This window comes from Elgaria multicarinata, chromosome 8 (assembly GCF_023053635.1).
Source record: "Elgaria multicarinata webbii isolate HBS135686 ecotype San Diego chromosome 8, rElgMul1.1.pri, whole genome shotgun sequence".
NCBI classification, from domain to species: Eukaryota; Metazoa; Chordata; class Lepidosauria; order Squamata; family Anguidae; genus Elgaria; species Elgaria multicarinata.
This window is the reverse complement of record NC_086178.1, coordinates 67,419,738-67,443,522: the sequence shown is the minus strand read 5'-3', so window position 1 is coordinate 67,443,522 and position 23,785 is coordinate 67,419,738. Positions and strand designations below refer to the sequence as shown.

The following is a 23,785-nucleotide window of genomic DNA, read 5'->3' as shown; positions in this document are numbered from 1 at the left end:
TGAATCTGCCTGGCTGTTGAGTCTCTGATCTAGTTTCTCTGCCTCCTAAAGAAAGATGTGTGGTGATCAGAGACAGAGCTTTATCAGCTATGGCACCCTGCAGGAGGAATTACCTTCCCGAGGCTGATTTTCTTTGTGTCAGCTTTTATCTTTTGTCAACAAAAGGGTGAATTCAGACATTTGGTTGTTTTGATCGGTGGGTGTTGTAAAAATTCGGCTCTTTCTTGAGCTTTTTCACTGAGATTCACTGAGATTGTGTGGGTTTTTAAAAAATGTTTTGGTTGTGTCAGCCGCTTTGGCTGAAGAGTGGTTAATAAGTATTTTTAAATACATCCATTCTACTAACATCCTGTCTCTATTGTCACCCACAGTGAATAAGAGATGTAAAATATCCTGCCGAAATATATCCCCCTTATAGGCACCTGAAGACAGGCTTCAATGAATTCATTCATTCATTCATTCATTAAAAAAAAAAATTATCCCACCCTCCAGCTAATAAAGGATCCCAAAATGGCTTACATACAATCAATAAAACAGCATAGTCCCTGCCCACAGGCTTACAATCGAAAAGAAATGTTCCTAGGAGACTGTTCATGAATTTTACACTTCTGATAGTCAACAACTTTCTTTTAATTTCCGTCCTACATGAATTTTGAGGTTGGCTTCTGAAAGCCTGCTCTTCAGCCTGTGGGTAAGATAAGTTGGCTTGATGGAAATCAGGAAATGGGGGCTTCTTGGTGGTAGGTCCACATCTGTGGAACTCCTTCCCCTAGGAAATATGTATGGGACCATCCTTGTGGACTTTTCAGATGTTTTTATTTTGATCTACTTTTAAAATTCACTGCTATGTTTAGATGTGTCCCTTTTAATAGAGGTGTAATAAGTTTTAATCTTTGGTTTTATATAGTATTGCACATTGTTTTGATTCACATCTACAGCACCTTGTGAGGGCAACGTGTCCTGAAAGGCGGTTCAATAGCTCTTTTAAATAAATATATATGTTCTAAATTCATTCACGGCTAATTCATAGCTTGTCCTCCCCACTGTGGAGGGGTGGTGGTCTATACCTCAGTAGTAAAGCACAGGCATTGCCTGCAGAAGACCACAAGTCCAGTTCTGGTAACGTTTAGTTAAAGGATCTCAGGAGGCAGAGCTCGGAAGAAACCTCAGTGTGATAAAGAGCCACTGCTGCTTGCAGCAATCCAGCAGCAGGAACAAGTTAGATCGGGATCTACTGGTAGATCTCAGAGTGATTTGCAGTAGATTGGCGAAGTTTCTGGGGCTGTTAACACAATGAGCTTTATCACACCACCGTTATACTGTGTAATCACTGCGAATTGCATGCAAAGGACTCAGAAGTTTTCCACCTTATAATCTGCTTTGATTGTGAAGTACTCCCATGCATCCTGCCTTAATTGTGCAATAAATCAAAAAGATTCACCATATTTAGCCCCTACATTTTGAGCGTATCTTCCGAGCCTCCCCTGGGGAGCAGGAGCAGGATTTTAAAGAAATGCTTACATCTGCATAAGCTTTAAAGATAAAGACACCAAAATTGGCACAGTAATAGATATTTACTGGAGAGCTTTAAGCATACCAAATTTGAATTGAATTGGGACATCTATTGATTGTTTATGATTTTTTTACATTTCCCCCCTTACACTCACTTCCTGGTATGCAAAGGATCGCTGTCGCTCGGTAGCAAAAACAACAACAACCACGAAAGCTTAGCGCTACGGGGAAAATCTGAGGGAAGCAGGTACGTGGGATGAAGTTTAACATGCTATCCCATATTCTGTGATTGAGTGTGGCCTGCTTTGAACTGTGGTGTTTTTGTTGAATACTGGGTTAGTGTGTTGTCTGAACACAGCAATGTGTGTTGAGACTCCCGGTGTTCTAGCAATAGCACCAACGAGCTCTCTTGGGGGAGCATCATACATCTCTCCATTGGGTGGTATATAAATTTAATAAAAATAAATAAATAAATAAATAATGTAGAACCATCACACCTGAAGTCTACTCACCCCTGTAGTAGGCAGTAGTGGGTTAGATGTACCGCCGGTGTAAGATAGTTTTGGATGCTCAACTGATTTTATACCTCTATTCATCCTCCATTTAAAGCCATGAAACCTTCTTTGTCTGTATTTATATTTTCTAAAATGTATACCATAACAGGAAGGGCATTTATAAGTCCTGCTTTATTTGGCCAGGATGCATTTTAAAAACAAACACATTAGCAAGAATTTAGCCCAGTGCCCAGCGGTGCCCGCACCATTCTGCTTTTAGCAATCTGCCTTCTCATCGAAATGAAATGAATGGCATCTTTGAGTAAAGAGTACAGTATTCGCCACTTGGTTATTATACTCTTAAAACGTTGCTCAAGGGAAGGCTTCCTTTCAGATTAATGCTTTAATGTGGTTTTTGACATGGGGTGGGGGAACATCTAGGGAGTAGAAATTAATCAGTAAGTAATGCAATCCCTTTGAAACAGTGTACATGATCAACAAATTGAGTTCTCAAATGTCAACAAGTACATTTAAATGTAATATTTGCCGAGCCAGTGGGGGAAAGCAAAGAAACCCCCAACCCCCAACAACCTAGAAGGATCAGTTACAAGAGCCACCCCCCTTTCTATTATCTGAATTGCTATAATATTCACGCAAGCTTTATTGGAAAAGACCATAAATTTGAAAAATAGCGAGATTAAGCAGGGCTGCAATACTAAAGCAAGGAGCTGGAAGCTTTTTCCTGTTTTATTTTGCAGGGGCAGCACTTTAGAGAGAGGCCATTTATAAGGAAGAGAACAGTAGTTATGTTAACATGGTAATTAATCAAGTTGGAAGGAAAGAGGAAACAAGTTGCGAATTGACTTCTGCAGTAATAAAAAGGAATACTGAATGATACTCTGTAAATTGGCAAGGGGCTGGTAAACAGGCCCTCACTTTGTCTTTGGAATTTTGTGTGCACAGAATCAACTTTTGCTTGGACACCCCAATCTGGCAAAAGAGTCCTGCGTGCAAAAGCTTGCTCTTATGTATGGATTCCCTTACTGGATCAGGGACCTCACGCAGATTATATATAGATGTGCATATACATCTGGCTGATGTACATCCTCCAGGGAAATCTGTATCTACACTGCAGCATGGTTTGGGAATGGGCATGCTCATTCTAATCTGATAAGAATGTGCTTTTCCAGCTGCTATCATAGGCCACTAGAATATTGCATTTTCTAAATGAAACCAGAATAGTTGTTTTAAATGGATATTAACTAATCTGTTTTTATGCTTTTTATAGTTTTAAATTTTGTATATCGGTTTTAATGTTCAGTGTTTTAATTTTGTAAACCGCCCTGAGAACTTCGCCTATGGGGCAGTATATAAATGTAATAATAATAATAATAATAATAATAATAATAATAATAATAATAATAATATTCAGTTGAAGCCTTGCTGTGCTGATAATATACCATCTAAAACACCCAACAACTCTCTGATTCTACCCAGTTCATAGATTGCATGGATGACATGACAGTAGAGCTCTTCTGCTGGATGGATTTATGGCATAGAAAGTTCTTCTAATACATAATTCACTCCTAATTCTAGTATAGAATTACACGGTGGGAAGACGTTTTAGCATCCTAATATCCCTCTAGGTTAGGGGATCATTGATGTGGTAACATAAGAGATAGCTACCCAAGTCCTTCTATGCTTTTATTTATTTTTTCTATTTTAGCTTTGCATCACTGACTCTCTGGTGAGAACCTTGCACTTCCTTCCTGAGAAATGGAAAGGGAGTACTACAGTACATTTTGACAAACAGGAGCTGCACACCCTGTGGCTACATAGCAGGGAAAACAAAGTCTTCATAATTTCCTTTATTCTAGCCTAGACACTAGAGATAATTCTTCCTACAGTAGCTTGAAAGGTGAATTTGTGAGTTCATTTTTCCTTCGGTGTAGTCAGAATACAGAGTGTAAGATGTAGGGAAGAAGGGAGACTTTTTCATGAATGTTTGGCTAAAGCTACACTTAAATTTGCTGAAGTATTCATAATACTTTAGTATGGAGATTTTATCTGTAAAGATGCAACAGACTGCTTTAGTAGTTAGAATGTAAAATTAGTAGGGTTATTTCCAAAGTAAAGAGCAGAAATTTGGTATGCTTGTAGTCTAAGAAATCCTTCTTGCAAGAAAAGAAAAATCTGAAAACTGGACATTTAGACATTTCTGCCAAAAATGTGGGGATTTTTGGTGCAATTTCTGCAACAACAGGAAACAAGTGGCAGTGCTGGTTTTCGGAAAAGGTCAGGTCGCTAATGCTCACAGAAGGGAGCTCCAGTGACCTGTCTCATTGCTGCTCACTGCCTCCCATTTGTTGTTGCACTGGTGGTTCATTGCACTGGTACAACAGAACTAGTGGCAGTATAAGATACTGCCCATAAAGTGTATCCCAAGTTAGTATTTCACAAAGACCAGTTCCGACACTCATATTATTACGGATGTGAATATTAAAATCTGACCTTTGAAAACAAGTGGTAGGTTGCAACATTATTTAAGTGGCTCTATGCACCCAAAAAGCTGAAAATTAATTTGCACATAACTACAGCTAACAACTGAAATGTGTAACCCTCTCCCTCTTTCTCTCTCAATGAAGTGTACTTCAAAAGGGTTAAGATGATTCAATATTAACTAGAAAGCTTGAATTTTGTACACTCCTAGCCCAAAATATGTTGATGACTAGAAAAACTACTTATGGTGTCTGTCTGAGGGTAGAGGCCAGCACTCAAACATAGAGCTAACAAAGCCTCATATGGGATGCAATATTTGGCTGTGGTAGATCTGTTCTCTCCTCACACATTTAAGTCAGATGGTGGGACTGGGGAATACATATCTATGTTTACGGAATGTAGATTTCATTTACCAGCAGCTAATGCAGCAGACATGACAAATGAAGGAAACCCTAGATATAACCTTAAAAGAAACCTGTCCCATTTCCATAGTTTGTCCCATTACTCCATTTTAACTCTATGACTGGGTTCACACAATACACTAAACCATAATGGTTTATTTTTACAAACAACCTATGTTAGGTTAGCATTTTGTCTGTGAGATGTTCCCTCCCCACCCTGGTGGGTTATTTTCCCAAATAAGCCATTCTGTGTATCCAGGGTCTGCAGTAAGGGTTATTTTATCTATGGTGGGTTAGTGTGTTGTGCAGTATGTATTGTGGGTTACAGATATCACCTACAGAGCTACTCAGCAAGAACAGCCAAAAATGCTACCATTGTTCTGCTTGTCAAGCGATCTCTATTCCTACCGCAAAGGAAGCTGGGATACCTGCCCAGCTGGGTGAGAGGACTACAGGGGAAGGACGGGCAGAGGTGTGTGAAATAAACTACCTATGCAGCCTACCTTGCCACTGGGTTACCATGATGTGTGAAACCAGCCTGTGTGAGATGTATTTTTGATCGTCAGAGGTCAGTGGACCCACTGTGTTCAGTTGGGTTCACTCTGTATTAGGTTAGGATTATAACCTTAACATCGATGGGTAAAATCATATTTGTACAGGGAAAGATAAGACCGTTTAGTAAATAAGAAAAGGGCAGACTTCCTCCAAACAAATGGACAACGTTTTGGCCATGGTTGGAGGAGGTGATACCTCAGATAATACGATTGATTTAAATTTCCATTAAATATTATAATAACAATAAGAGTATTTTAGTGTCAATAAATTTAATGTATAAAATGTAAGGAAATGGGAATAATAATTTTGTTTTAGTACATTTTAATAAGAGTGGCATTTTTTCTGTATTTGTTGGCAAGTATAATTTTGAGTAATATGGTTTTAATCATTAAAGAACATCTCTCTCTCTCTCTCTCTCTCGATAGACAGATAGACAGATAGATCAGGTGTGGGCAGAAGATAGACTGCTATTCACTGCTAGAACTCAGGCTAGTTTGCAGTAGATTTGTAAGAGTTTCAGACTTTCAATTGTTTAACAAGATCAACAGCAAAATACTTTTTCTTTCTTCTGTATTTGGCAACTGAGATGAAGCTTGGGGGGAAACCGTGTGTGTGTGTGTGTGTATAGGACCAAGAGCTCAGTTCTAATACTGAAAACAACTTCCTGGGCTGAGCATGTTCTTAGAGGCACCCTGTTCTTTCATTCTAAGAGTGTGCTGCTTACCTACTCCAACCGCAAGTTTCTGGTCGATGGACCTCTGGTCGATAGACCTTTGTAGATCCCACAAATCTGAAGTCTGCTTACCACCGCCCTGGATTATGATGCAACAAAATATAGATTCTTTGAAGTACCACTGATTTTTAGGGGAAGAGATTTGAGCACATGCATAACTTTCCAATTGAAAGTACTTAACTTTAGCTCCATTGAACCCATACTGTTAAAGATGAAGTATTCTTGTGTTATCAATATTAAGTTCACACAGATCCAGAGAAAATAGTTTTGTACTAGTCTTAAATGTGCTAACTCCTTTAATGAATTGACAGCCTTATCTGTGAATCCTCAGAAGGTTTTATCTAGAGTCAGAATAACAGGTGCAACTAGGGAAGATGCATAGATTTTCATAAACATCGAGCCTGAACATCTGCTTCAGTGAAAAATTCATCTCATTTATGAAGAAAATAGGATATAAATCACTCGATAACTGTCAGGAAGGCCCTCAAAGTATTCCATAGGCATGTTTCAAACTGAAGTTAATGGGACTTACATCTGCAAACGGCTCTGAAAATTAAGGGGTGTGACTGTTTTGAACATTAAATACTTCCGTGTTTTGTACAATTCCAGTTGCTACTAATCATAAATTTGCATGTCACAAAACCGACTCGCTAAAGGGATTGTAGTTCATGCAACATTGATTCTCTAATATGTGTATTTGCAGATGTTTTAAGGAGACATTTTTACAAGGTGCCATTTACAATCTTCATTTTTCTTTTACAATATGTATTAAAATGCCCGAATTTAAACATCAAAGAAAAACTAATATTAGATGTGCATGGGTTCCCGCCTGTCCAGGTAGCTAGAATTTTGGGAGGTCTTTCCTAGTTGGTTAGTTTCCTACTTGGTTTCCTTCAGAAGAGAAAGCACAAGAAATTTAGGGTACTTCCCAGTAATATCACTAAAGAGTCGGTGAGATAATTCCTGTCAGAAGAAGTAACAAACCAGGTGTTTGCTACTATAGTTGTTTTTTAAGATCCGTAGTTCCTGTGCCTTCTGCACTTGTTACTTCAGAATGGCAGTAATGGGCATGAGGGTTGGCATTCTCTCTGTGGGTGGATTATAGGTTTCAAGCCACCACATTCATTCCGCCTGCCATGTGCAAAAGCCTTCACTATGTGCAAAAGCCTTGTATTTATATTTGTGAACATCTGTTCATTTACACTACAGGTGGCAACTTATGGCCCTCCAGCTGTTGTTGGAATACAACTCCCATTGTCCTTGACCAATGGCCATGGTGGTTGAGGTGCTGGGAGTGCAGTCCAACAACTTTTGGAGAGCCAATGAGTTCCCTAGCCCTGTTCTACATGAATAGCCTCATAACCAGTGCAGGGTGTGAGGGGCCCCTAGCAAAATGACTTCTTGTGGATATTCTGAGAGACTTTATTGGCAGCTGTAAAGGTGGTGGCAGTGGACAGCAGTGCCACGATCTGTGATGAGTTGCTGATGTTGTTCCAGGGCATTGTGGGTAAAATGGCAGTTTCTCAGCTTCTCACAGCTGCATGGGTCCCAAATAGTGTGCCAAAGAGTGGATCTAAGAATAGGCATCAGCACTGGTGGGCCCTATCTGGGCACTGGACCCCTGCAGCTGCATGATGGTGCTAGGTATTGTTGAATGTAGGTAGATTTATTAGTAATAGTTATAGAATGTCAATGTCTCTGCAAGCTTATCTCTGCCAGAGTTTCTCACGGGACTAGCTCACTCCCTGTTGTGGCCTTGAAGCGCTAAAGGTACTCTGGGAACCTGGGAGTGTTTGGAAATGTGGGGGCCCACTTACTGCGTCACTGTAGTCGGTTGTGCAGTCCCACCCTCTTGGCACATGGGTTAGAGTCTTGTCAAGTGGCTTGGAATAGGCCAGGCCGTTGGTCTATAAGAGTGGGTAGCAAAGCTAAAAGCATTGCTAGGTTTCATCCCTTGACGCAATACCTGAAAATCTAGCTACTTTCAACAATAACTGGCAGATGGTGTCCTGTGCATGGTCACTTTACCTTCACATACAGCTCTATACCTCCTTCCCATTTTGAGCCCTTTGCAAGGTTCTCAGTCACAAGAAAGATTCTAAGCATATTCTGCCAAATCAGCAAAGAATCCCCCTTGAAATATTTCCACTCAGGGCATACGAACATTGGGAGCCCATGCACAGCCCTGCTCCTCCTTCCACAGGTTCAGGCAAGAACACCAAACTAGAGCTATTTTTTAAAACAACAACAACAACAACAAATGAACAAACAAACAAACGGTATCGCTTGTAAAATTTGATCTATTACAAAGAAATATATAGACCTGGCTCTGGATTATTCCAGCTAGGCATAAGAGACAGGTGGGATGGGCTTGCCTTTGTAGTTGTTCTCTCCAACACTGCCTTCAGAGAGGTCAAGGTGTCCCTGTTGCTGAGGAAGACTAGCAAGGTGATGAGAACACAAGACCCAGTTGAGGCCTCACCTTATCCTGCCTCACCTTCCTCCCTTTTTCCTACCTGAAGTCCATACAGGTGGTCCCTGGTCCCCAAGCACTTGGTAGCCAGTCATAGCTCTGTTTTCACATATGACAGTTCAGACCCCATCCTGTGGTTCCTTGGTAACAGCTTATTGAAGGCAGCCTAGTTTGAGGCATTCTGCATAACGTTTGCCTTCCAGAAACAAATAGGCATGTAATTACTCTGTAATCACATAGTAATTAGTGTCTACTATGCCTATATTGCATAATTATATGCCCTGCAAATTACATGGAAATTATACTTGGATTTAGTATGCATTTCTGCACACTGTGTTGTAGACAAAATAAACTTGGGGCTTAATATATAATTATAACCGCAGTGATGTTGAAGTTGTGTAGAGTGTTACAGCTCTCTTTTGCCAATTACAGCTTTTTGCTGTGGTTTGGAGACTTTTCTCAAGCAACTGAAGCAAATAACCTGGCCTATTGGTGTAAGGGGGCCCTAGCAGCAAGCCTCACACACAATTTGATCTATGACCAAGCCCCAAGGGGGCACTGTGGGCCAGATACGGCATCTCCATGGCTGCTCACCCCGGCCCTCATGTGGACCAGGACATATATGAAGAGCCTATCCAAATGAGCCCAGGCTACGCTTTTTGGGGTGGTGGTTGTCGGATGGGTCATGCAAGGGAGTATATGTAGGGATTTGTGTGTGCAGTTTGCATTGGAGCACATCGGGGACCAGCACATGAGCCCATTGTCCTGCCAGCTGCTGCCTAACTAACCCACACCCTAGGCCAATCTGTGAAGAAGCCTTTAGGAGCTTGAGGTTCCCCAGCTAGGAACTTGCCCATTAATTTCAAATCCTACCTCCTGCCTCTTATTTTATGCTGTTATGCCAAGAGTTTCATGAGTTGATATCTCAATAATGTGAATGTTGAATTAACAGGAATATCCCTGCTTTTTGTTTTCCTTTTGTATGCAGGAGACCCTGCCATTTCAAAGGGGAACAACTGTTTGGATGCAGCGAAAGCCTGTAACCTAAATGATACCTGCAAGAAATTGCGATCGGCTTACATAACCCCCTGTACCAACAGTGTGTCGAATGAAGTCTGCAATAAACGGAAGTGTCATAAGGCCCTAAGGCAGTTTTTCGACAAAGTTCCCCCGAAGCATAGTTACGGGATGCTCTTCTGCTCCTGCCGAGACATTGCATGTACAGAGAGGCGACGGCAGACCATTGTTCCTGTATGTTCGTATGAGGACAGGGAGAAACCAAACTGCCTGAATTTACAAGATACTTGCAAGACAAATTACATCTGCAGGTAAGATAGCACATGGCAGTGGGGTGATTAATGAGGTAGTAGAAGGAACCTTTGGAACTGCTTGAAATTGCCAAGGCTGGGAAGTAGCATTTTCGCCAGGGAACAGGGCAGTTGGGAAAGGGAGTCTGGCATCTTTTGCAGAAAAATCAAAGCATCTAGCTAAACCTGCATGTCATTAGAATATCTATTTTCCTCGGGAAACCTAGGAAATAAACAAGAACGTTTTTTCCCAGGCAAAATTCTGCTGGTATTTCCCCCTGTTTTTTGGCATATAATTGTGAATGAGTACTTAATTAAAACTATATCTTTGACAAGTTGAAAGAATAATTTATCCTGCTGGTAGATGGTACAATTTTACATAGTTTTCAGAATAATTTTTCACTTGTGAGTGAGCACCTTAGTTGAGACCCCATCATGATCGCAGCCCTGATACTGAAGGCAGGGAGGAGAGAGTATTTAGCAGGCTGAAAGTGATTAATTTCAAGGAGGTTGTAGAAATGATTCAGTCAGCCTCAGTCAAGTGTAGTTTAACAATCTAGGAAACCCACCCTTTTTTTATAGGAGATTGTGAGTATTAGAAGCTCCAGTGCAGCTTCTCAGCATCCATGTAAAAAGATGGCAGCCTGGGAAATCTTGTCTGTCTAGACCATGATTTTGGGATGAGGTCCCACATAGTTAAATTATGGAACTCACTACCACAGAATGTAGTGATGGCCACCAATTTGGATGGCTTTAAAAGGGGGTTGGATAAATTCCTGGAGGCGAAGACTATCAATGGCTACTAGCCCTGATGGTTGTGTGCTATCTCCAGTATTCGAGGCAGTAAGCCTGTTTGCACCAGTTGCTAGGGAACATGGGTGGGAGGGTGCTGTTGCACCAGGTCCTGCTTATTCATCCCTGGCCGATGGCTGGTTGGCCACTGTGTGAACAGAGTTCTGGACTAGATGGACCCTTGATCTTATCCAGCATGGCATTTCTTATATTCTTACACAACCCTCTGTAGTGTTGAATAGATGAATCCAGTGATGGAATCAGCCAGTGGTAGAGCTAGGGCTGGGCCTTGGGGCCAAAGTCCAAGGCCTTGCAGCCTACCCACATGACCATCCAGAGAACAGCGGATAATGGGGGCATCAGGGAAGCAGAAACAACCCCCATTGTATTCCTGTAGTCATGATGATGCTGTGATTTAAGCAAATTTAAAATGCATAACTGACATGCTCAGAATATAGATAGATAGATAGATAGATAGATAGATAGATAGATAGATAGATTAGGTTTGGGAATGTTGTTGTTCTAATGTATCAGGAATGTAGAAGCCATTTCGACGCATGAAATGGCTGGTGGGGGACAGAAAGAAAGGGTAGCTGTGCGCTTCACAGGTGAAGGAAGTAATATATATGGCCATCTAAAGGGCCTCCCCATAAGACCATTAAAACTTGGGTCTAAGATCACTTAGCTGCACCACTGGATCAGCGTATTCTAGGCACTAAGGCTCTAGTCTCCATGAGATGTATTTTTGTACAGTAGAAGCTATTTTATGCTTGAAGTGCATAATTTTGTGAATGGCCTCCTGCGACACCCCCATGCACGACTCCTTCCAGAATGCATTCAGTCCTTAGTCACCAGCTGCAGCTAATAATTTAGTCACTAACTGGCATTCCCTTGCTGCATAAATCACTTGAAAAGTCTGCATTTCCCTATCCATACTTCTGCTGATTCACACAATGCTGGAATGAAAGACAACTTCAACTTGTATGGCCCCACTTCCTATTTACTTCTCTCTCTCTCTCTCTCTCTCTCTCTCTCTCTCTCTCTCTCTTTCTGCCTGTTATTTCCCAAACAGTAACATTTTCTTAGAATATCTTCTAGAGTTCCAATGTTTGTGGAAGATAGGAAATGAAGTAGTTAATGAAGATGGTCTTCAGTGTTCGAATCTGCAGCAGGAAGTATTTCCTTTAAGTGCCATCATTACTTCATGTGCTGTCTTCATTCCTTTTCAGCATCCAACTTTTCTAATGCTATTTCATTTTCTCACTTTTCACTCATCTTCCCTGACTTTACGCCTTTCGTTCTCCATCATTGCACAACCCAGCTTCTTGGTCAGAAAATGTTATTACTATTTTTGAAAGCGACAGGAGTATGAAAATGGATTTCTTCACAGATTACCAAATGCAGTTCTCTTTCCATTCAAACTTCTGCTCAGCAGGTGATACCTCTGGCAGCCAGGCTGTTTGGGGGAAATTATCTGAGAGCTGGTTTACACTTGTATGTTCATCAGATGATGACTGTGGCATGAAGTGTCAACTTGCATGTGTGAATGAGCCATCTCAGGCTAAATACCACAGTTAGGGTGTTAACGTTGTCTCATAAAATTATAAACATAATATTTTTCAATGAGACGAATTCGGAAGAAGGTAGGTAGGCTTGATTTATAGCGGCTCAGGGATTTTCAAACTGGGGGAGTTTGTTTTCTATTTCTAGTAGTGGTCCCCATTCCTAGTGCTAACATGAACACGCTGCCTGTCTCTTTAAGAGCTCGGGCCAATGTGACACTACACAGTGTCGGCTCCAGTGCCACTGCTCCAAAAATACTTTTCCCCACCTTCCTGTCCAACTTTCTGTAACAAGCTAGTTCAGACTTCTCCAACCTGGGAATTATGGGGGTTGCAGTTCAACACATCTGGAGGGTTCCAGGTTGAGGAAGTCTGAGCTAAATCATATTTGCATCTCAGACCATGTAGGAGGGATGTATATTATTTCTGCAGACACTACAGGGAGAGTCTCCATTTGAACAGCTGGGCAATCCTAGTTGCATAGCATAATTGTGTTGTAGCAAGAGAAAACAGAGCTTTGGCTATTAAGCAGTATAGAAATGTAATGAAGGAAGGAAGGAAGGATGCTATTTCTGTACTGGCAGTCGGGGTGGCCTTAATCTTAGCATCAAGTGTAGAAAAATAGGGGTGTGCACGGACCCCCCGCTCCGCTTCACTTGCAGATCCGCCATTTTTCGGAGCGGGTCGCTCCGCCCCGCCCCCGCTCCGCCCACTTCCGCTCCGCTCCGCTCGGAGCTCCGGATCGGATCCGGAGCTCCGTTTTTGCCCCCCCATAGGCTTGCATTGAAAGCTAAAAAAGTAAACAACTTTTTTTCCGTTGAAGTTAGAAACCTCACGTTTGGCACCATGACACCTCATGGGCGTATACACACACACGCCAAGTTTCAAGGCAATCCCATCATCCCCTGATTTTTGGCGAATTTTTGAAAATCGGGCACCCCATTCACACCCCTTGGGATAGCTCCGTCAATTTGCATGTTACAAACCTCAAACTCGGCACCAGGGCAGCTTATCCATGTGTCCACATGCACGCCAAGTTGCAAGCAAATCCCATCATCCCCTGATTTTTGGCGCGGCTCTACCCTCTAACGCACCTCCCATAACCCTAATTCACACCCCTTTAGATAGCTCCGTCAATTTGCACGTTAGAAACCTCAAACTCAGCACCATGATAGCTTATCCACGTGTCCACATGCACGCCAAGTTTCAAGGCAATCCCATCATCCCCTGATTTTTGGGGAATTTATGAAAATCGGGCACCCCATTCACACCCCTTGGGATAGCTCCGTCAATTTGCATGTTAGAAACCTCAAACTCGGCACCAGGAGAGCTTATCCATGTGTCCACATGCACGCCAAGTTGCAAGCAAATCCCATCATCCCCTGATTTTTGGCATGGCTTAACTCACCCCAAATTGTCCCATTCTACAACTACGTCAATTTGCACGTTAGAAACCTCAAACTCAGCACCATGATAGCTTATCCACGTGTCCACATGCACGCCAAGTTTCAAGGCAATCCCATCATCCCCTGATTTTTGGGGAATTTATGAAAATCGGGCACCCCATTCACACCCCTTGGGATAGCTCCGTCAATTTGCATGTTAGAAACCTCAAACTCGGCACCAGGAGAGCTTATCCATGTGTCCACATGCACGCCAAGTTGCAAGCAAATCCCATCATCCCCTGATTTTTGGCGCGGCTTAAACTTTTTAACTCACCCCAAATCAAGTCCCATTCTACAACTACGTCAATTTGCACGTTAGAAACCTATCCTTTGGTCCCATGACAGCTTACCCATGTGTCCCCATGGACACCAAGTTTCAAGGCAATCCCATCATCCCCTGATGTTAGGGGAACTTTTGAAATTTGAACACTCCAGTATGTCAGGGATTTAAAGTTGCAATTGCAGACAGCTCAATGGGGCCAGTTCCAAGGCAATCCCAACATGCCACGAGATAACCCTAAATCTTCTGGCACATTTGAAAAAGGGATTATTGAATTTGATAAAGTCTAAGTGAGCGCAGGAAGGACTTCTCCCCTGAGTCAAAGCAAGACACATACACCATCGCTGCAAGGCGGGAAGGGGAGAATTATTATTATTATTATTATTTATTTATATAGCACCATCAATGGAAAGCAGGCAGGCAGCATGCATTGTAGTGCCGCAAGGATGGCTTGAGCACTAACGCATAGCAAACCAACCCATAAGTGGGCGCAAAGTGAGGCAAAGATGGCTGGTTGTTTCTTTCTAAGCCAGCAGTTACGCCTTGAGGGGCACAGAGGAGGACGATTGGGAGCAAACCAGGCACCAGGCGGGCAGAGAGGCAGGCAGAGTAGGCGAGGAGTCAGTCCTGGCAGATGCCCCACCACAGCAGCACCCCGGGGGAGGCGGGCAGGCAGGCAGGCAGGCTGCGGGCATTTCTGGGGGCACAAGGAAGTGATGGCTGGTTTCTAAGCCAGCATTGCAGTTAGTCACGCATTGCAAACGCAAACCATCCCAGCGAGTCGGTCACCGAGGAGGACAGGCTAGCAGAGGGGCAGGCAGAGTGACATGTCATAGATCTAGTATTGGGGAGGAGTCAGTCCCGGCAGATGCCCCAACACAGTAGCACCCTGGGTGGGCATTGGAAAACGCCATCTTGTGGGTCAATACTTCCCCCACCCCATGTCCTGCAGGGTTGCCTGCCTAACCCTTGTGGGGATGGGAGATGGAGAGCTTAGAGTGGCAGTGCCAGCAGCAGCCTTCGGCTTTCCCCTGGAACCAGTCGCCTTGCCCGCCTCTTTCCCCAGCAAGATCGCCTGGTGCTGCCTATGAAGATGCATCTTCATGCTGCTGGTTCCATAATGCCCTGTCGATGAACCCCTGCTTAGGCTGAGTTTGCAGTGGCGACAGACAGCAAAGCGGGGATCCGCTCCCAACTCAAAGTGGTCCCACACGATGCTTGTCTTTCGTTTCTGTGGTGACACCACCAATTGCCCGCCTGAGCTCTCTGGTGTTGCCACAGAAACAGGGGTGTGGGATGAGACTGGGGAGAGAGCCTCGGCCTGCTGCTGCTCCTCCTCAGCCCCCACATCCTGGAGGCCCACCGCCTCCTCCTCCTCCCCCCCCTCCACTGTGCTGAGGACCTCGTCTAGGTCCATCAGCGGGCTCGTGGGCTGAAAGGAGAATGAAGGAGTTGGGGATACTCCTCCTCCTCTAATGGCACTGCTGCCACGTGCCTCTTGCAAACGGGCACTTTTCCCATTCCCACCCTCAAAAAGAGAACGCCGGGCACAAGTTGCAGAAGAGAGTGGCTCTGCCTGCTGCTTGTCCTGCTTCTGTTTTGGAGCAGTCAGCCAAGGAGTTGCCCGTTTGAGTTTCACAGGAGGAGAGGAAGCCCTGCTGGCAGACTGAGCCTTGCTGCTTTCAGCACGCCTGCTTTCTCTTTTCATGATGACTAACAAAATATTAATACTACTAATACTATGTATAAGGTACTACTAAGAATATGTATAAGAAGAATATAATATGTTTAAATGTAGGGAAATGGGACAAGAACAATAAAATATACTACTACTAATATGTATGAGAATATACTACTAAGAATATCTACAAGAATATAATAATATGTTTTAGAATATTACTAATAAATGTAGGGAAATGGGACAAGAAATGGGACAACCACTACTATAAGAAGAACAAAATATGAATACTACTACTAATATGTATGAGAATGTATACTAATAGACTACTAAGACTATGTCAAAGAATATAATAATAATATGTTTAAGAATAGGGAAATGGTGTGCGTATGCTTTCCCCAAAATGCTCAATCTGTGGCTGCCTGTTGAACTTGACAAAAGCAGCCCACTCCGTCGAAGTTACACAGAGAAGAAAAAGAGAATCCAATTTTTTTGGTATATTTGGTATATAGAAGATAGAAGGAAACACAATCAGGATTTAAGAGAGGGGAGGGGGAAAAAGAACCAACCACTACTATAAGAAGAACAAAATATGAATACTAATATAATATGTATGAGAATATATACTAATGGACTATGTGAAAGAATATAATAAAATATGTTTAAGAATATAAATGTAGGGAAATGGGACAAAAAGTGTGTGTATGCTTTCAAAAGAAAGCTTTCACAAAAGCAGAACAGTCAGGCTTTAATACAGGGAAGGGGGGGGCAACCAACCCAACCACACACTCCAAAATTCAAAAATAAAGTTTATATTAAATCAAAGTAAGGGGAAAACACAGGGCAAACTAAGCTACAAGTCAGAAAGAAGCAAACAAACACACACACGCGCCAAACTAAACCTATATTAAATTAATCTATCTCCAAAGCAGGAGCACTAGCTAAGTAAGTGTTCCCTCCACGAACGCCAACCCACAAAGAGACACAAAACAGAAAGTTCTCAGGGTGGGTCTGCCTTAGTCCCCCCTCCAACGCTGGGATTGGAGGAGGATGCTTTCTGAGGAGATGAATTCTCATCAGGATTGGGAGTTGAATGTGCCTGTCATCGCTTCCAAAAAAATAATAATAAAAAAAAAAAAAAACCCAAACCCCGATTTTTAAAAAAATATTGCACATGAACCACAGCACGCAGAAAGTTGAGAGTGGTCTCAAAATGACCCCCATCCACGACTCTCTGTGCACAAGAATTTTCAGAACGATAGCTTAAACCCCCCCCCAGTTATCCCCGATTCTTTCCCTCAATGCAATCCTATGGGCGAAAAGCCGAAACGCCGTTTGAGCCCTGCGGTTAACCCGATTTTTAAAAAAATATTGCACGTGAACCACAGCACGCAGAAAGTTGAGAGTGGTCTCAAAATGACCCCCATCCACGACTCTCTGTGCACAAGAATTTTCAGAACGATAGCTTAAACCCCCCCCCAGTTATCCCCGATTCTTTCCCTCAATGCAATCCTATGGGCGAAAAGCCGAAACGCAGTTTGAGCCCCGCGGTTGACCCGATTTTTAAAAAAATATTGCACGTGAACCACAGCACGCAGAGAGGTGAGAGTGGTCTCAAAATGACCCCCATCCACGACTCTCTGTGCACAAGAATTTCCAGAACGATAGCTTCAAAAACAACGTAGTTATGCGCGATTATTTGCCGCAATGCAATCCTATGGCGAAATGTTTTCAAGATGGCGACCGGAGCGCTCCGACTGAACTCGGAGCTCCGAAAAATGGTCGCTTCTCTTCGCCTTGCTTCTAGGGGGTCCGCGGTCCGCTCCTACTCCGCCTCTGGGTAAGGCGGAGCAGGCCAATCCGCTACTGCTTCTACGCTCCTAATCGGAGCGGAGCACATCCCTATAGAAAAACACTATTAGCGCCCCTTTCAGTCAAGTTGGGACTCTGTAGCTAATCCTCTGTGTGCAATCCAGCAAGCATGGTCCCTGCATGGATGCTCTTCATTTCAGTGGAACTTCCACTGAAGTATATTTGGTGGACTTTCTCCAAAGAAAACGCCGTGCCTGTGGGTAGAACTAGATGCTATGCTCAACATGGAGGGAATACGGAAACCCAACACTATCTCCATCTCGTCTCTTTTAGTTATACTTGCCTATTTGGAAATAGATGTATATTATATCTGAGCATTTATAGTTGTGTTTTCAATAATTGGGCATGTATGAGAATTTCATTTTTGTTCATAAAACATGCGAGCACCCCCCTCCCCCATTCAAAGCCCTGACTACTTCCTCCAGCAAGCCTAAGTCTGGACAAGGGAGAAATCCAAGACCTGTGGTTTTATTTACCTAGGGAAGATTCTTCGCAAACTCTGACCTGCCAGAGTCTAATCTATGATTCCCTTTACCTTTCCTTGTAAGCAAGTAGCATGAACCAAACAGCTTGGCCACATAGGTGAGACAGATCTCTGGGCTAGCCAAAAACTCAGTCACCTCCAGAGCCAGTATGGTATAGGGGCTAGCGTGTTGCACTGGGACTTGGGAGGTCTGGGTTCTAGTCTCCATTTGGCCATGAAGCTTACTGGGTGACTTTGGGCCAGTCACTGACTCTTAGCATCACCTATCTCATGGGGTTGTTGTGAGGGGATAAAATAGAGAGGAAGAGGGTCATGTAAATTGCCTTGGGTTCCTTGGAGGAAAAAAAGGCAGGATATAAATGTAATAAATAAAAATAAAGAATTATTTTCAAAGGTGTGTTCAAGCTTAAAATAGGACAGTGAAAAAATAGGAAGCAAAGGAAAGCAAATAAAACAGTTCTCAATCATCTTGTATTAGACAGACTTTCACTTAATTTCCTGAAGTAAGGGTCCAACAGATATTCCAGGCTAGACAACTTTACAGACGAGCCCCATCCTTAGTTAGATAAAGAAATACAGTTGGATGGAGAACCTACCAGTCAGATTGATCCGGATGGACTTCTCCTGATCAGTTATGTGAGCAGGAGATCCTTGATTTAACTTCAACTCATGGAAGTAAAGTTAACAGGTGATAGCAAAGGTGGTAGTTTCTTTCCCTCCCTTCTAGACTAAACTTGTGTATTTGGGTGGATGCTTAACATAAAACTGACGGTTGGTGGCTGATTGGCATGGAGTTCTTAGTCATTTGGACTGGACAGAGAGATTCCTAAAGTGGCAGACACTCTATTCTTACTCGCTTTTGGCATCCCCTTTTCAAAGAGAGTCCCTGCTCCTTGTGGCTTAAGACTTAAAAGACATGATACAAAAGGAAAAGTGATTGGGAAGGAGGAGGAAAAAAGCAAACTTGGGCATTTGTTCCGAGTTCTTTTTAACGACCAGCTGGAAAACAGTTCAAGGAGAGGAAGGTCCAAAAGGTGCTGAGTTAATAGGGTGGCCCTGCTTTCCTTCTCCGCTTCCTCCCTCTGCTACAGTCTGAGGTGATGTCTGCTGCCAGTGACAATTGGTGGAAGGAGAAACTTGATGGGGCTGGCTTCTCAGCAGAGCTGATGGTGGCACGGCTTCCCCTCCTCCCCACCGCTGCATCCCTGATGCAATAGCTATGTCAGGCTTTATCACATGCCTTGGTTGGGTTTTTTCCGCCTCCGCAAGGAGGCTGAAAAAGACACTTCTAGTGTCCCAGTGCTGTGATCTAAAAATGCCAAGTCTGTTCAGTAGTTGCAGGGGCTAAATGAAAATAATTATCTGCAGTGGCCTCTAGACACTTCTTTTGGACACTGAGAGTTTTGTTTAATTTTGTTTTCAGATTGGACAAAATAAATCAGCTGAACGATGCTCAAAACATGTTTGGTAACTACTGTGATCCCCAGTCTTTTGGAAAGATCATTATCTAGTTATGTACCACGCAGATTAAAACAATAAATAGAACAGTTTACACTCGGGATATATAAATGCCCATTTCCAAGGTCCTGGAGTTCTTTCTCTGGCTCTCAGTGTGCTTCCAATGTCCATTATGAGAAAATGGATCTGTAAATGCTGACGTGCAAACTGTGTTCTAGCTGATTCTTCTTTAGATGTCCCTTGACACAGGATTGGGTATCAGGTCCCAATATCAGAGAAAACAAACTCTTGACACCATTACCAACGTGATATTCATGGAGAATAAGGCTATCAGGGGCTACTTGTCAAGATGGCTGTATCTTACATTCAGTGTTGGAGACCTTTGTATGCCAGCTGCTGGGAAACATGTGTGAGACTGCATAATATTGCACTCACGACCTGCTTGTGGGCTCCTGGCTGACAACATAGGCCTTAGGTCTGATCCAGCATAGCTCATCCTATGTCCTTAGAGACGTTATAAAGGAAATACTCTCAGTGGAGCAGCTGGTCAAAGAGCCTGAACCCAGGGAGCTCCCAAGTGACTCCCAGAGAGCAATGTGGCAGTGGCAAACACACCTGGTACCAGCACCTGGCCCAGCACAGGCATTCCAAGTCCTGCCTGAGTTGACAGCATTCTTTCTTTCATCTTCTTTTAAAAAGACATTGTCTACTAGACAGGCTACCTAAGGATGTCTTTTATTTTTATTTTTAAAATATATTATCCTTTTCTCTAAGAAAATGGTGCTTTTTCCTTGTGGTAATAATTTTTTGTTTTTTCCAACAACATCTAAACAGACTTCACACATAATACATACAAACAAGGATACATATCACAACTACGGTTACACTAAAAAACATTTAAGGGTGAGGTTAGGATATAATTTTTTCTTTTGCTCTCTTCATGCCAGAAATGCCCCTTAATTTCTTAATTACCCTTTACATGTCCACCCAGTTCTCATACATTGGATTCACAGAGTTATGCTTTTTCCCAAGCAGGGCAGCGGAAGCAAATTCCATTTTAATGCTGAAGTTATGATGGTGCTATGATTTAAGTGAGTTTAAAAATATTTATTTATCAGAGCTGGCCAAAACAAATGTTTGTTTGCTTGCTTGTTGTTCTAAGATATCAAGAATGTCAAAGCAGTTGTAAAACAGAATGGCAGTGGGAAGGGAGAAGAGAAACATCAGTTGTGTGCTTGACACATAGGCCTCTAAAGACAGGTGGTTGTAAGACCCTTGAGAATGTAAACAAGGCATTATTAAGGCAAGAAGACTGATAGAAAAAGCATATTCAATTCTAAGATACCGCAATAAAATTCAAGTAGACTAGTGGTACCCTTGACATTGGATATTTCAAAAATGTTGTGTGCCAGTATAGAATACTTTTGGGGATCTGACATTCCTAGAAACAAGGTGGATCCAATGTTTATACATAAGTAGACAATAGCTGAAAGAAATATTTATTTATTTATTTATTTATTTATTTATTTATTACATTTCTATACCGCCCAATAGCCAGAGCTCTCTGGGCGGTTCACAAATATTGGTACATATAGTATGTTGAAAGCTTAAGGAAGCCTAAAGCTGCCAAATCTCACTTGAGAACAAGACTGTTATAGGCCTCCTTAGTGGTTTGTCACTGAAAATCAAAAGGAAAGAAGTCTTTCCCTGTCCTCAGTGCCCTACAGAACGTTGGGCACCCCATGGAGTACAACTCGTGGGGGGAAGCAGCAGAAATGGTGCCTAGGCCTACTGAAGCTGCCCACCCTGCTCTAAGCTGATTTATAATGGGATGAGCACAATGGATGTGAACATAGGAAATTGGGAACATAGAAGCTGTCTTAGAACTGGCAGTTGGTCAATGAATAATAAATCATTTTTGTGATCTGGGACAGTAAGACAGATCTGAAATTCTCCATTCCCTAGCAAATCTAAATCTTTGCTTCATACATTACTGCCTCATCTACACATTGAGATCCCACTAAAGTGCATTGGGCATGAGCCCTGCATGTGGTACAGGTAGCATTTCTGACACACTTCTTGGAAGTTGTGGATTTCAGCTCACAACCTAGCAAACTTTTTTAATTATTCCAGGTCCTCCTGACAATATTTCCAAACACTGTTGGTGCCAATGTCTACTGTGACCAATGATTCCTTCCCCTACACTAACTACTAACACTCCTATGCAGTGCATAGTGTCTGCAATCTCCACACCCTGAAAGCAAGTCCCGATGTGGTCAACACACCTGTCCCAAACCCATTTCACAAGAATCTGATTATCAATTCTCCCACTATCAAGACCCTTTCCCATCCCCAGCCAAATATTCAGTGTAAGAGCTTATCGATTCACCACCTGAAAAACAGTTTCCTTCTAACAGTTTCTCTCTTCCTCAATATGATGCTATCCTGCCCTGAGATTCTCATTCTCCACAGGCAGTATCCAGTGATAGTCCTACATAGACTAGTCCCATTCACTTCAGTGGGTCTGCTGTGTGTAGGAGTTCCATTGTATACCGCCCCTGACAGAAGAAAAGCTGACAGAATGGGACTGGGACCCCTGTACACAAACACACATACACACCTTGTGCCCTGAGCAGGGAGATACTTTCCTCCTCATACTTTCCTCCTCATTCCCCATTCCTGTCTATGAGCAGGCACTAATTTATCCTGTAATCTCTGCACAAGGTTTAGCAAATTGTTGTTTTTTTCAGTGCCAAACACTGGAGAGCTGCCACACCCCTGCTGTTCAAGCTTCATAACTGCTTTGTCCTTAATTCAAAAGTTGCATTATTTTCTTTAAAATATTATGAGATAAAGTGAAGTTTGTTTTTAAGGTTATTGTCACTGGGGGAATGGATTCTACTGTCGTGGCCTCTTTCCCTCTTCCTGAATTAACACAGTTGCTTAACTTGCATAGCTCCTTAGCTGTCTCCTTGATGCCTTGTTGCTGGGATTCCCTTGTGTTCAAACATATCTGTGGCTTCCTCACAAACTACCCTCAAACCTAGCCTTAGGGTTTCTGAGGATGGATTATTGCACAGAATTATAAGGGCTAGTCTCACTGATTCTAATTGGCAATCCTAGCCTGATTTGGATTTGAGTTTATATCTTTATTTTTGAATGACGATGGGGAAAAATGAACCAGGCTTATGTTCCAATTCCAGTCCTTGGTGTCTCAAGGCTTGATTGTGTTTTGTTACTTGATTATTTAGTTTCTTTCTATTTGTCTTACCTTCTTCACCTTCATAAATTATGGAAGTGGTTAAATAACATTACAGTTGGAATGTATACCTAATTATTAAAACAAAACAGAAGAGGCTAGGAATTCAGTATTAATCCATTCATGCGGTGCAATAAAGATTTGAGGAGAATGGGGAATAGAATAGAACAAAACGACTCAATATCCCTTAAAATAAAAATGTAATTAAAGCATATTCGCATCTTGTCCTCCACAGCTGCTGTACACATAATGGTCAAAGAGAACAGCTTGGCTGCTGTTTAGTTAGAAGTAGCCAAAAAAAGATTTTTTCCCCTTGGCTTCTTTCAAAATCCAGATGTGTTTTTGTACTTAAATAAATAAAACATAGTTCTTGAAAATGAGTCTCTGCAGGTACCACCATTAAGAACATTTTATGTCACATATACCAACGCCCCCTCAAAAAAAAACAGTCCCCAAATTTAATATAATGAAGCAACTTTCAGCACACAATTTAAATAGCAGTTTAAAATGCCATGTATTTGATGGAGCTATTTCAACCATTGTATGCAAATTTTCTTTCTAGATTTCATTGGCATGGATCTACCTCAGACACAAAGAGCAAACAGGTGCACCCTGTGAATTTGAAAATCTGCCATGAAAAACACAAAAGATAACTATATCCCAAATGAACAGTAGGCAGCCTTTGTCGCATGTGCATGCACATATCAAATAGTAGTCACTGATTAGTGGGTTTTTTTAACCACCCAGAGAGCTTCCGCTATTGGGTGGTATAGCAATGCAATAAATAAATAAATAAATAAATTTTAGACTTCTTATTTCATGTTTTGAACATACATAAGTTTTCCACTCTGCAAGGGCCAAGGTGTCCCCTGTTCAAGAGTTCTATGGATACTGTGATGTGCTCCCTGAGCTTCCACACAAGTGCGTTTTTCCAAATATGTCATTACTGATCCGCCAGCTACAGGCTTTCCTGGACAGGGA

At 42.4% G+C, this 23,785-nt stretch overlaps 1 protein-coding gene across 1 annotated transcript in view; it reads left to right on the top strand.

The window, feature by feature from the left end:
* GFRA1 (GDNF family receptor alpha 1) overlaps window positions 1–23,785 on the top strand; it is a 209,954-nt gene that overhangs the window by 116,856 nt on the left and 69,313 nt on the right. The window contains exon 4 of the mRNA XM_063131572.1: window positions 9,656–9,995. Coding sequence (XP_062987642.1) covers window positions 9,656–9,995 — 340 coding nt within the window. The remainder of the gene's footprint in view (window positions 1–9,655; window positions 9,996–23,785) is intronic.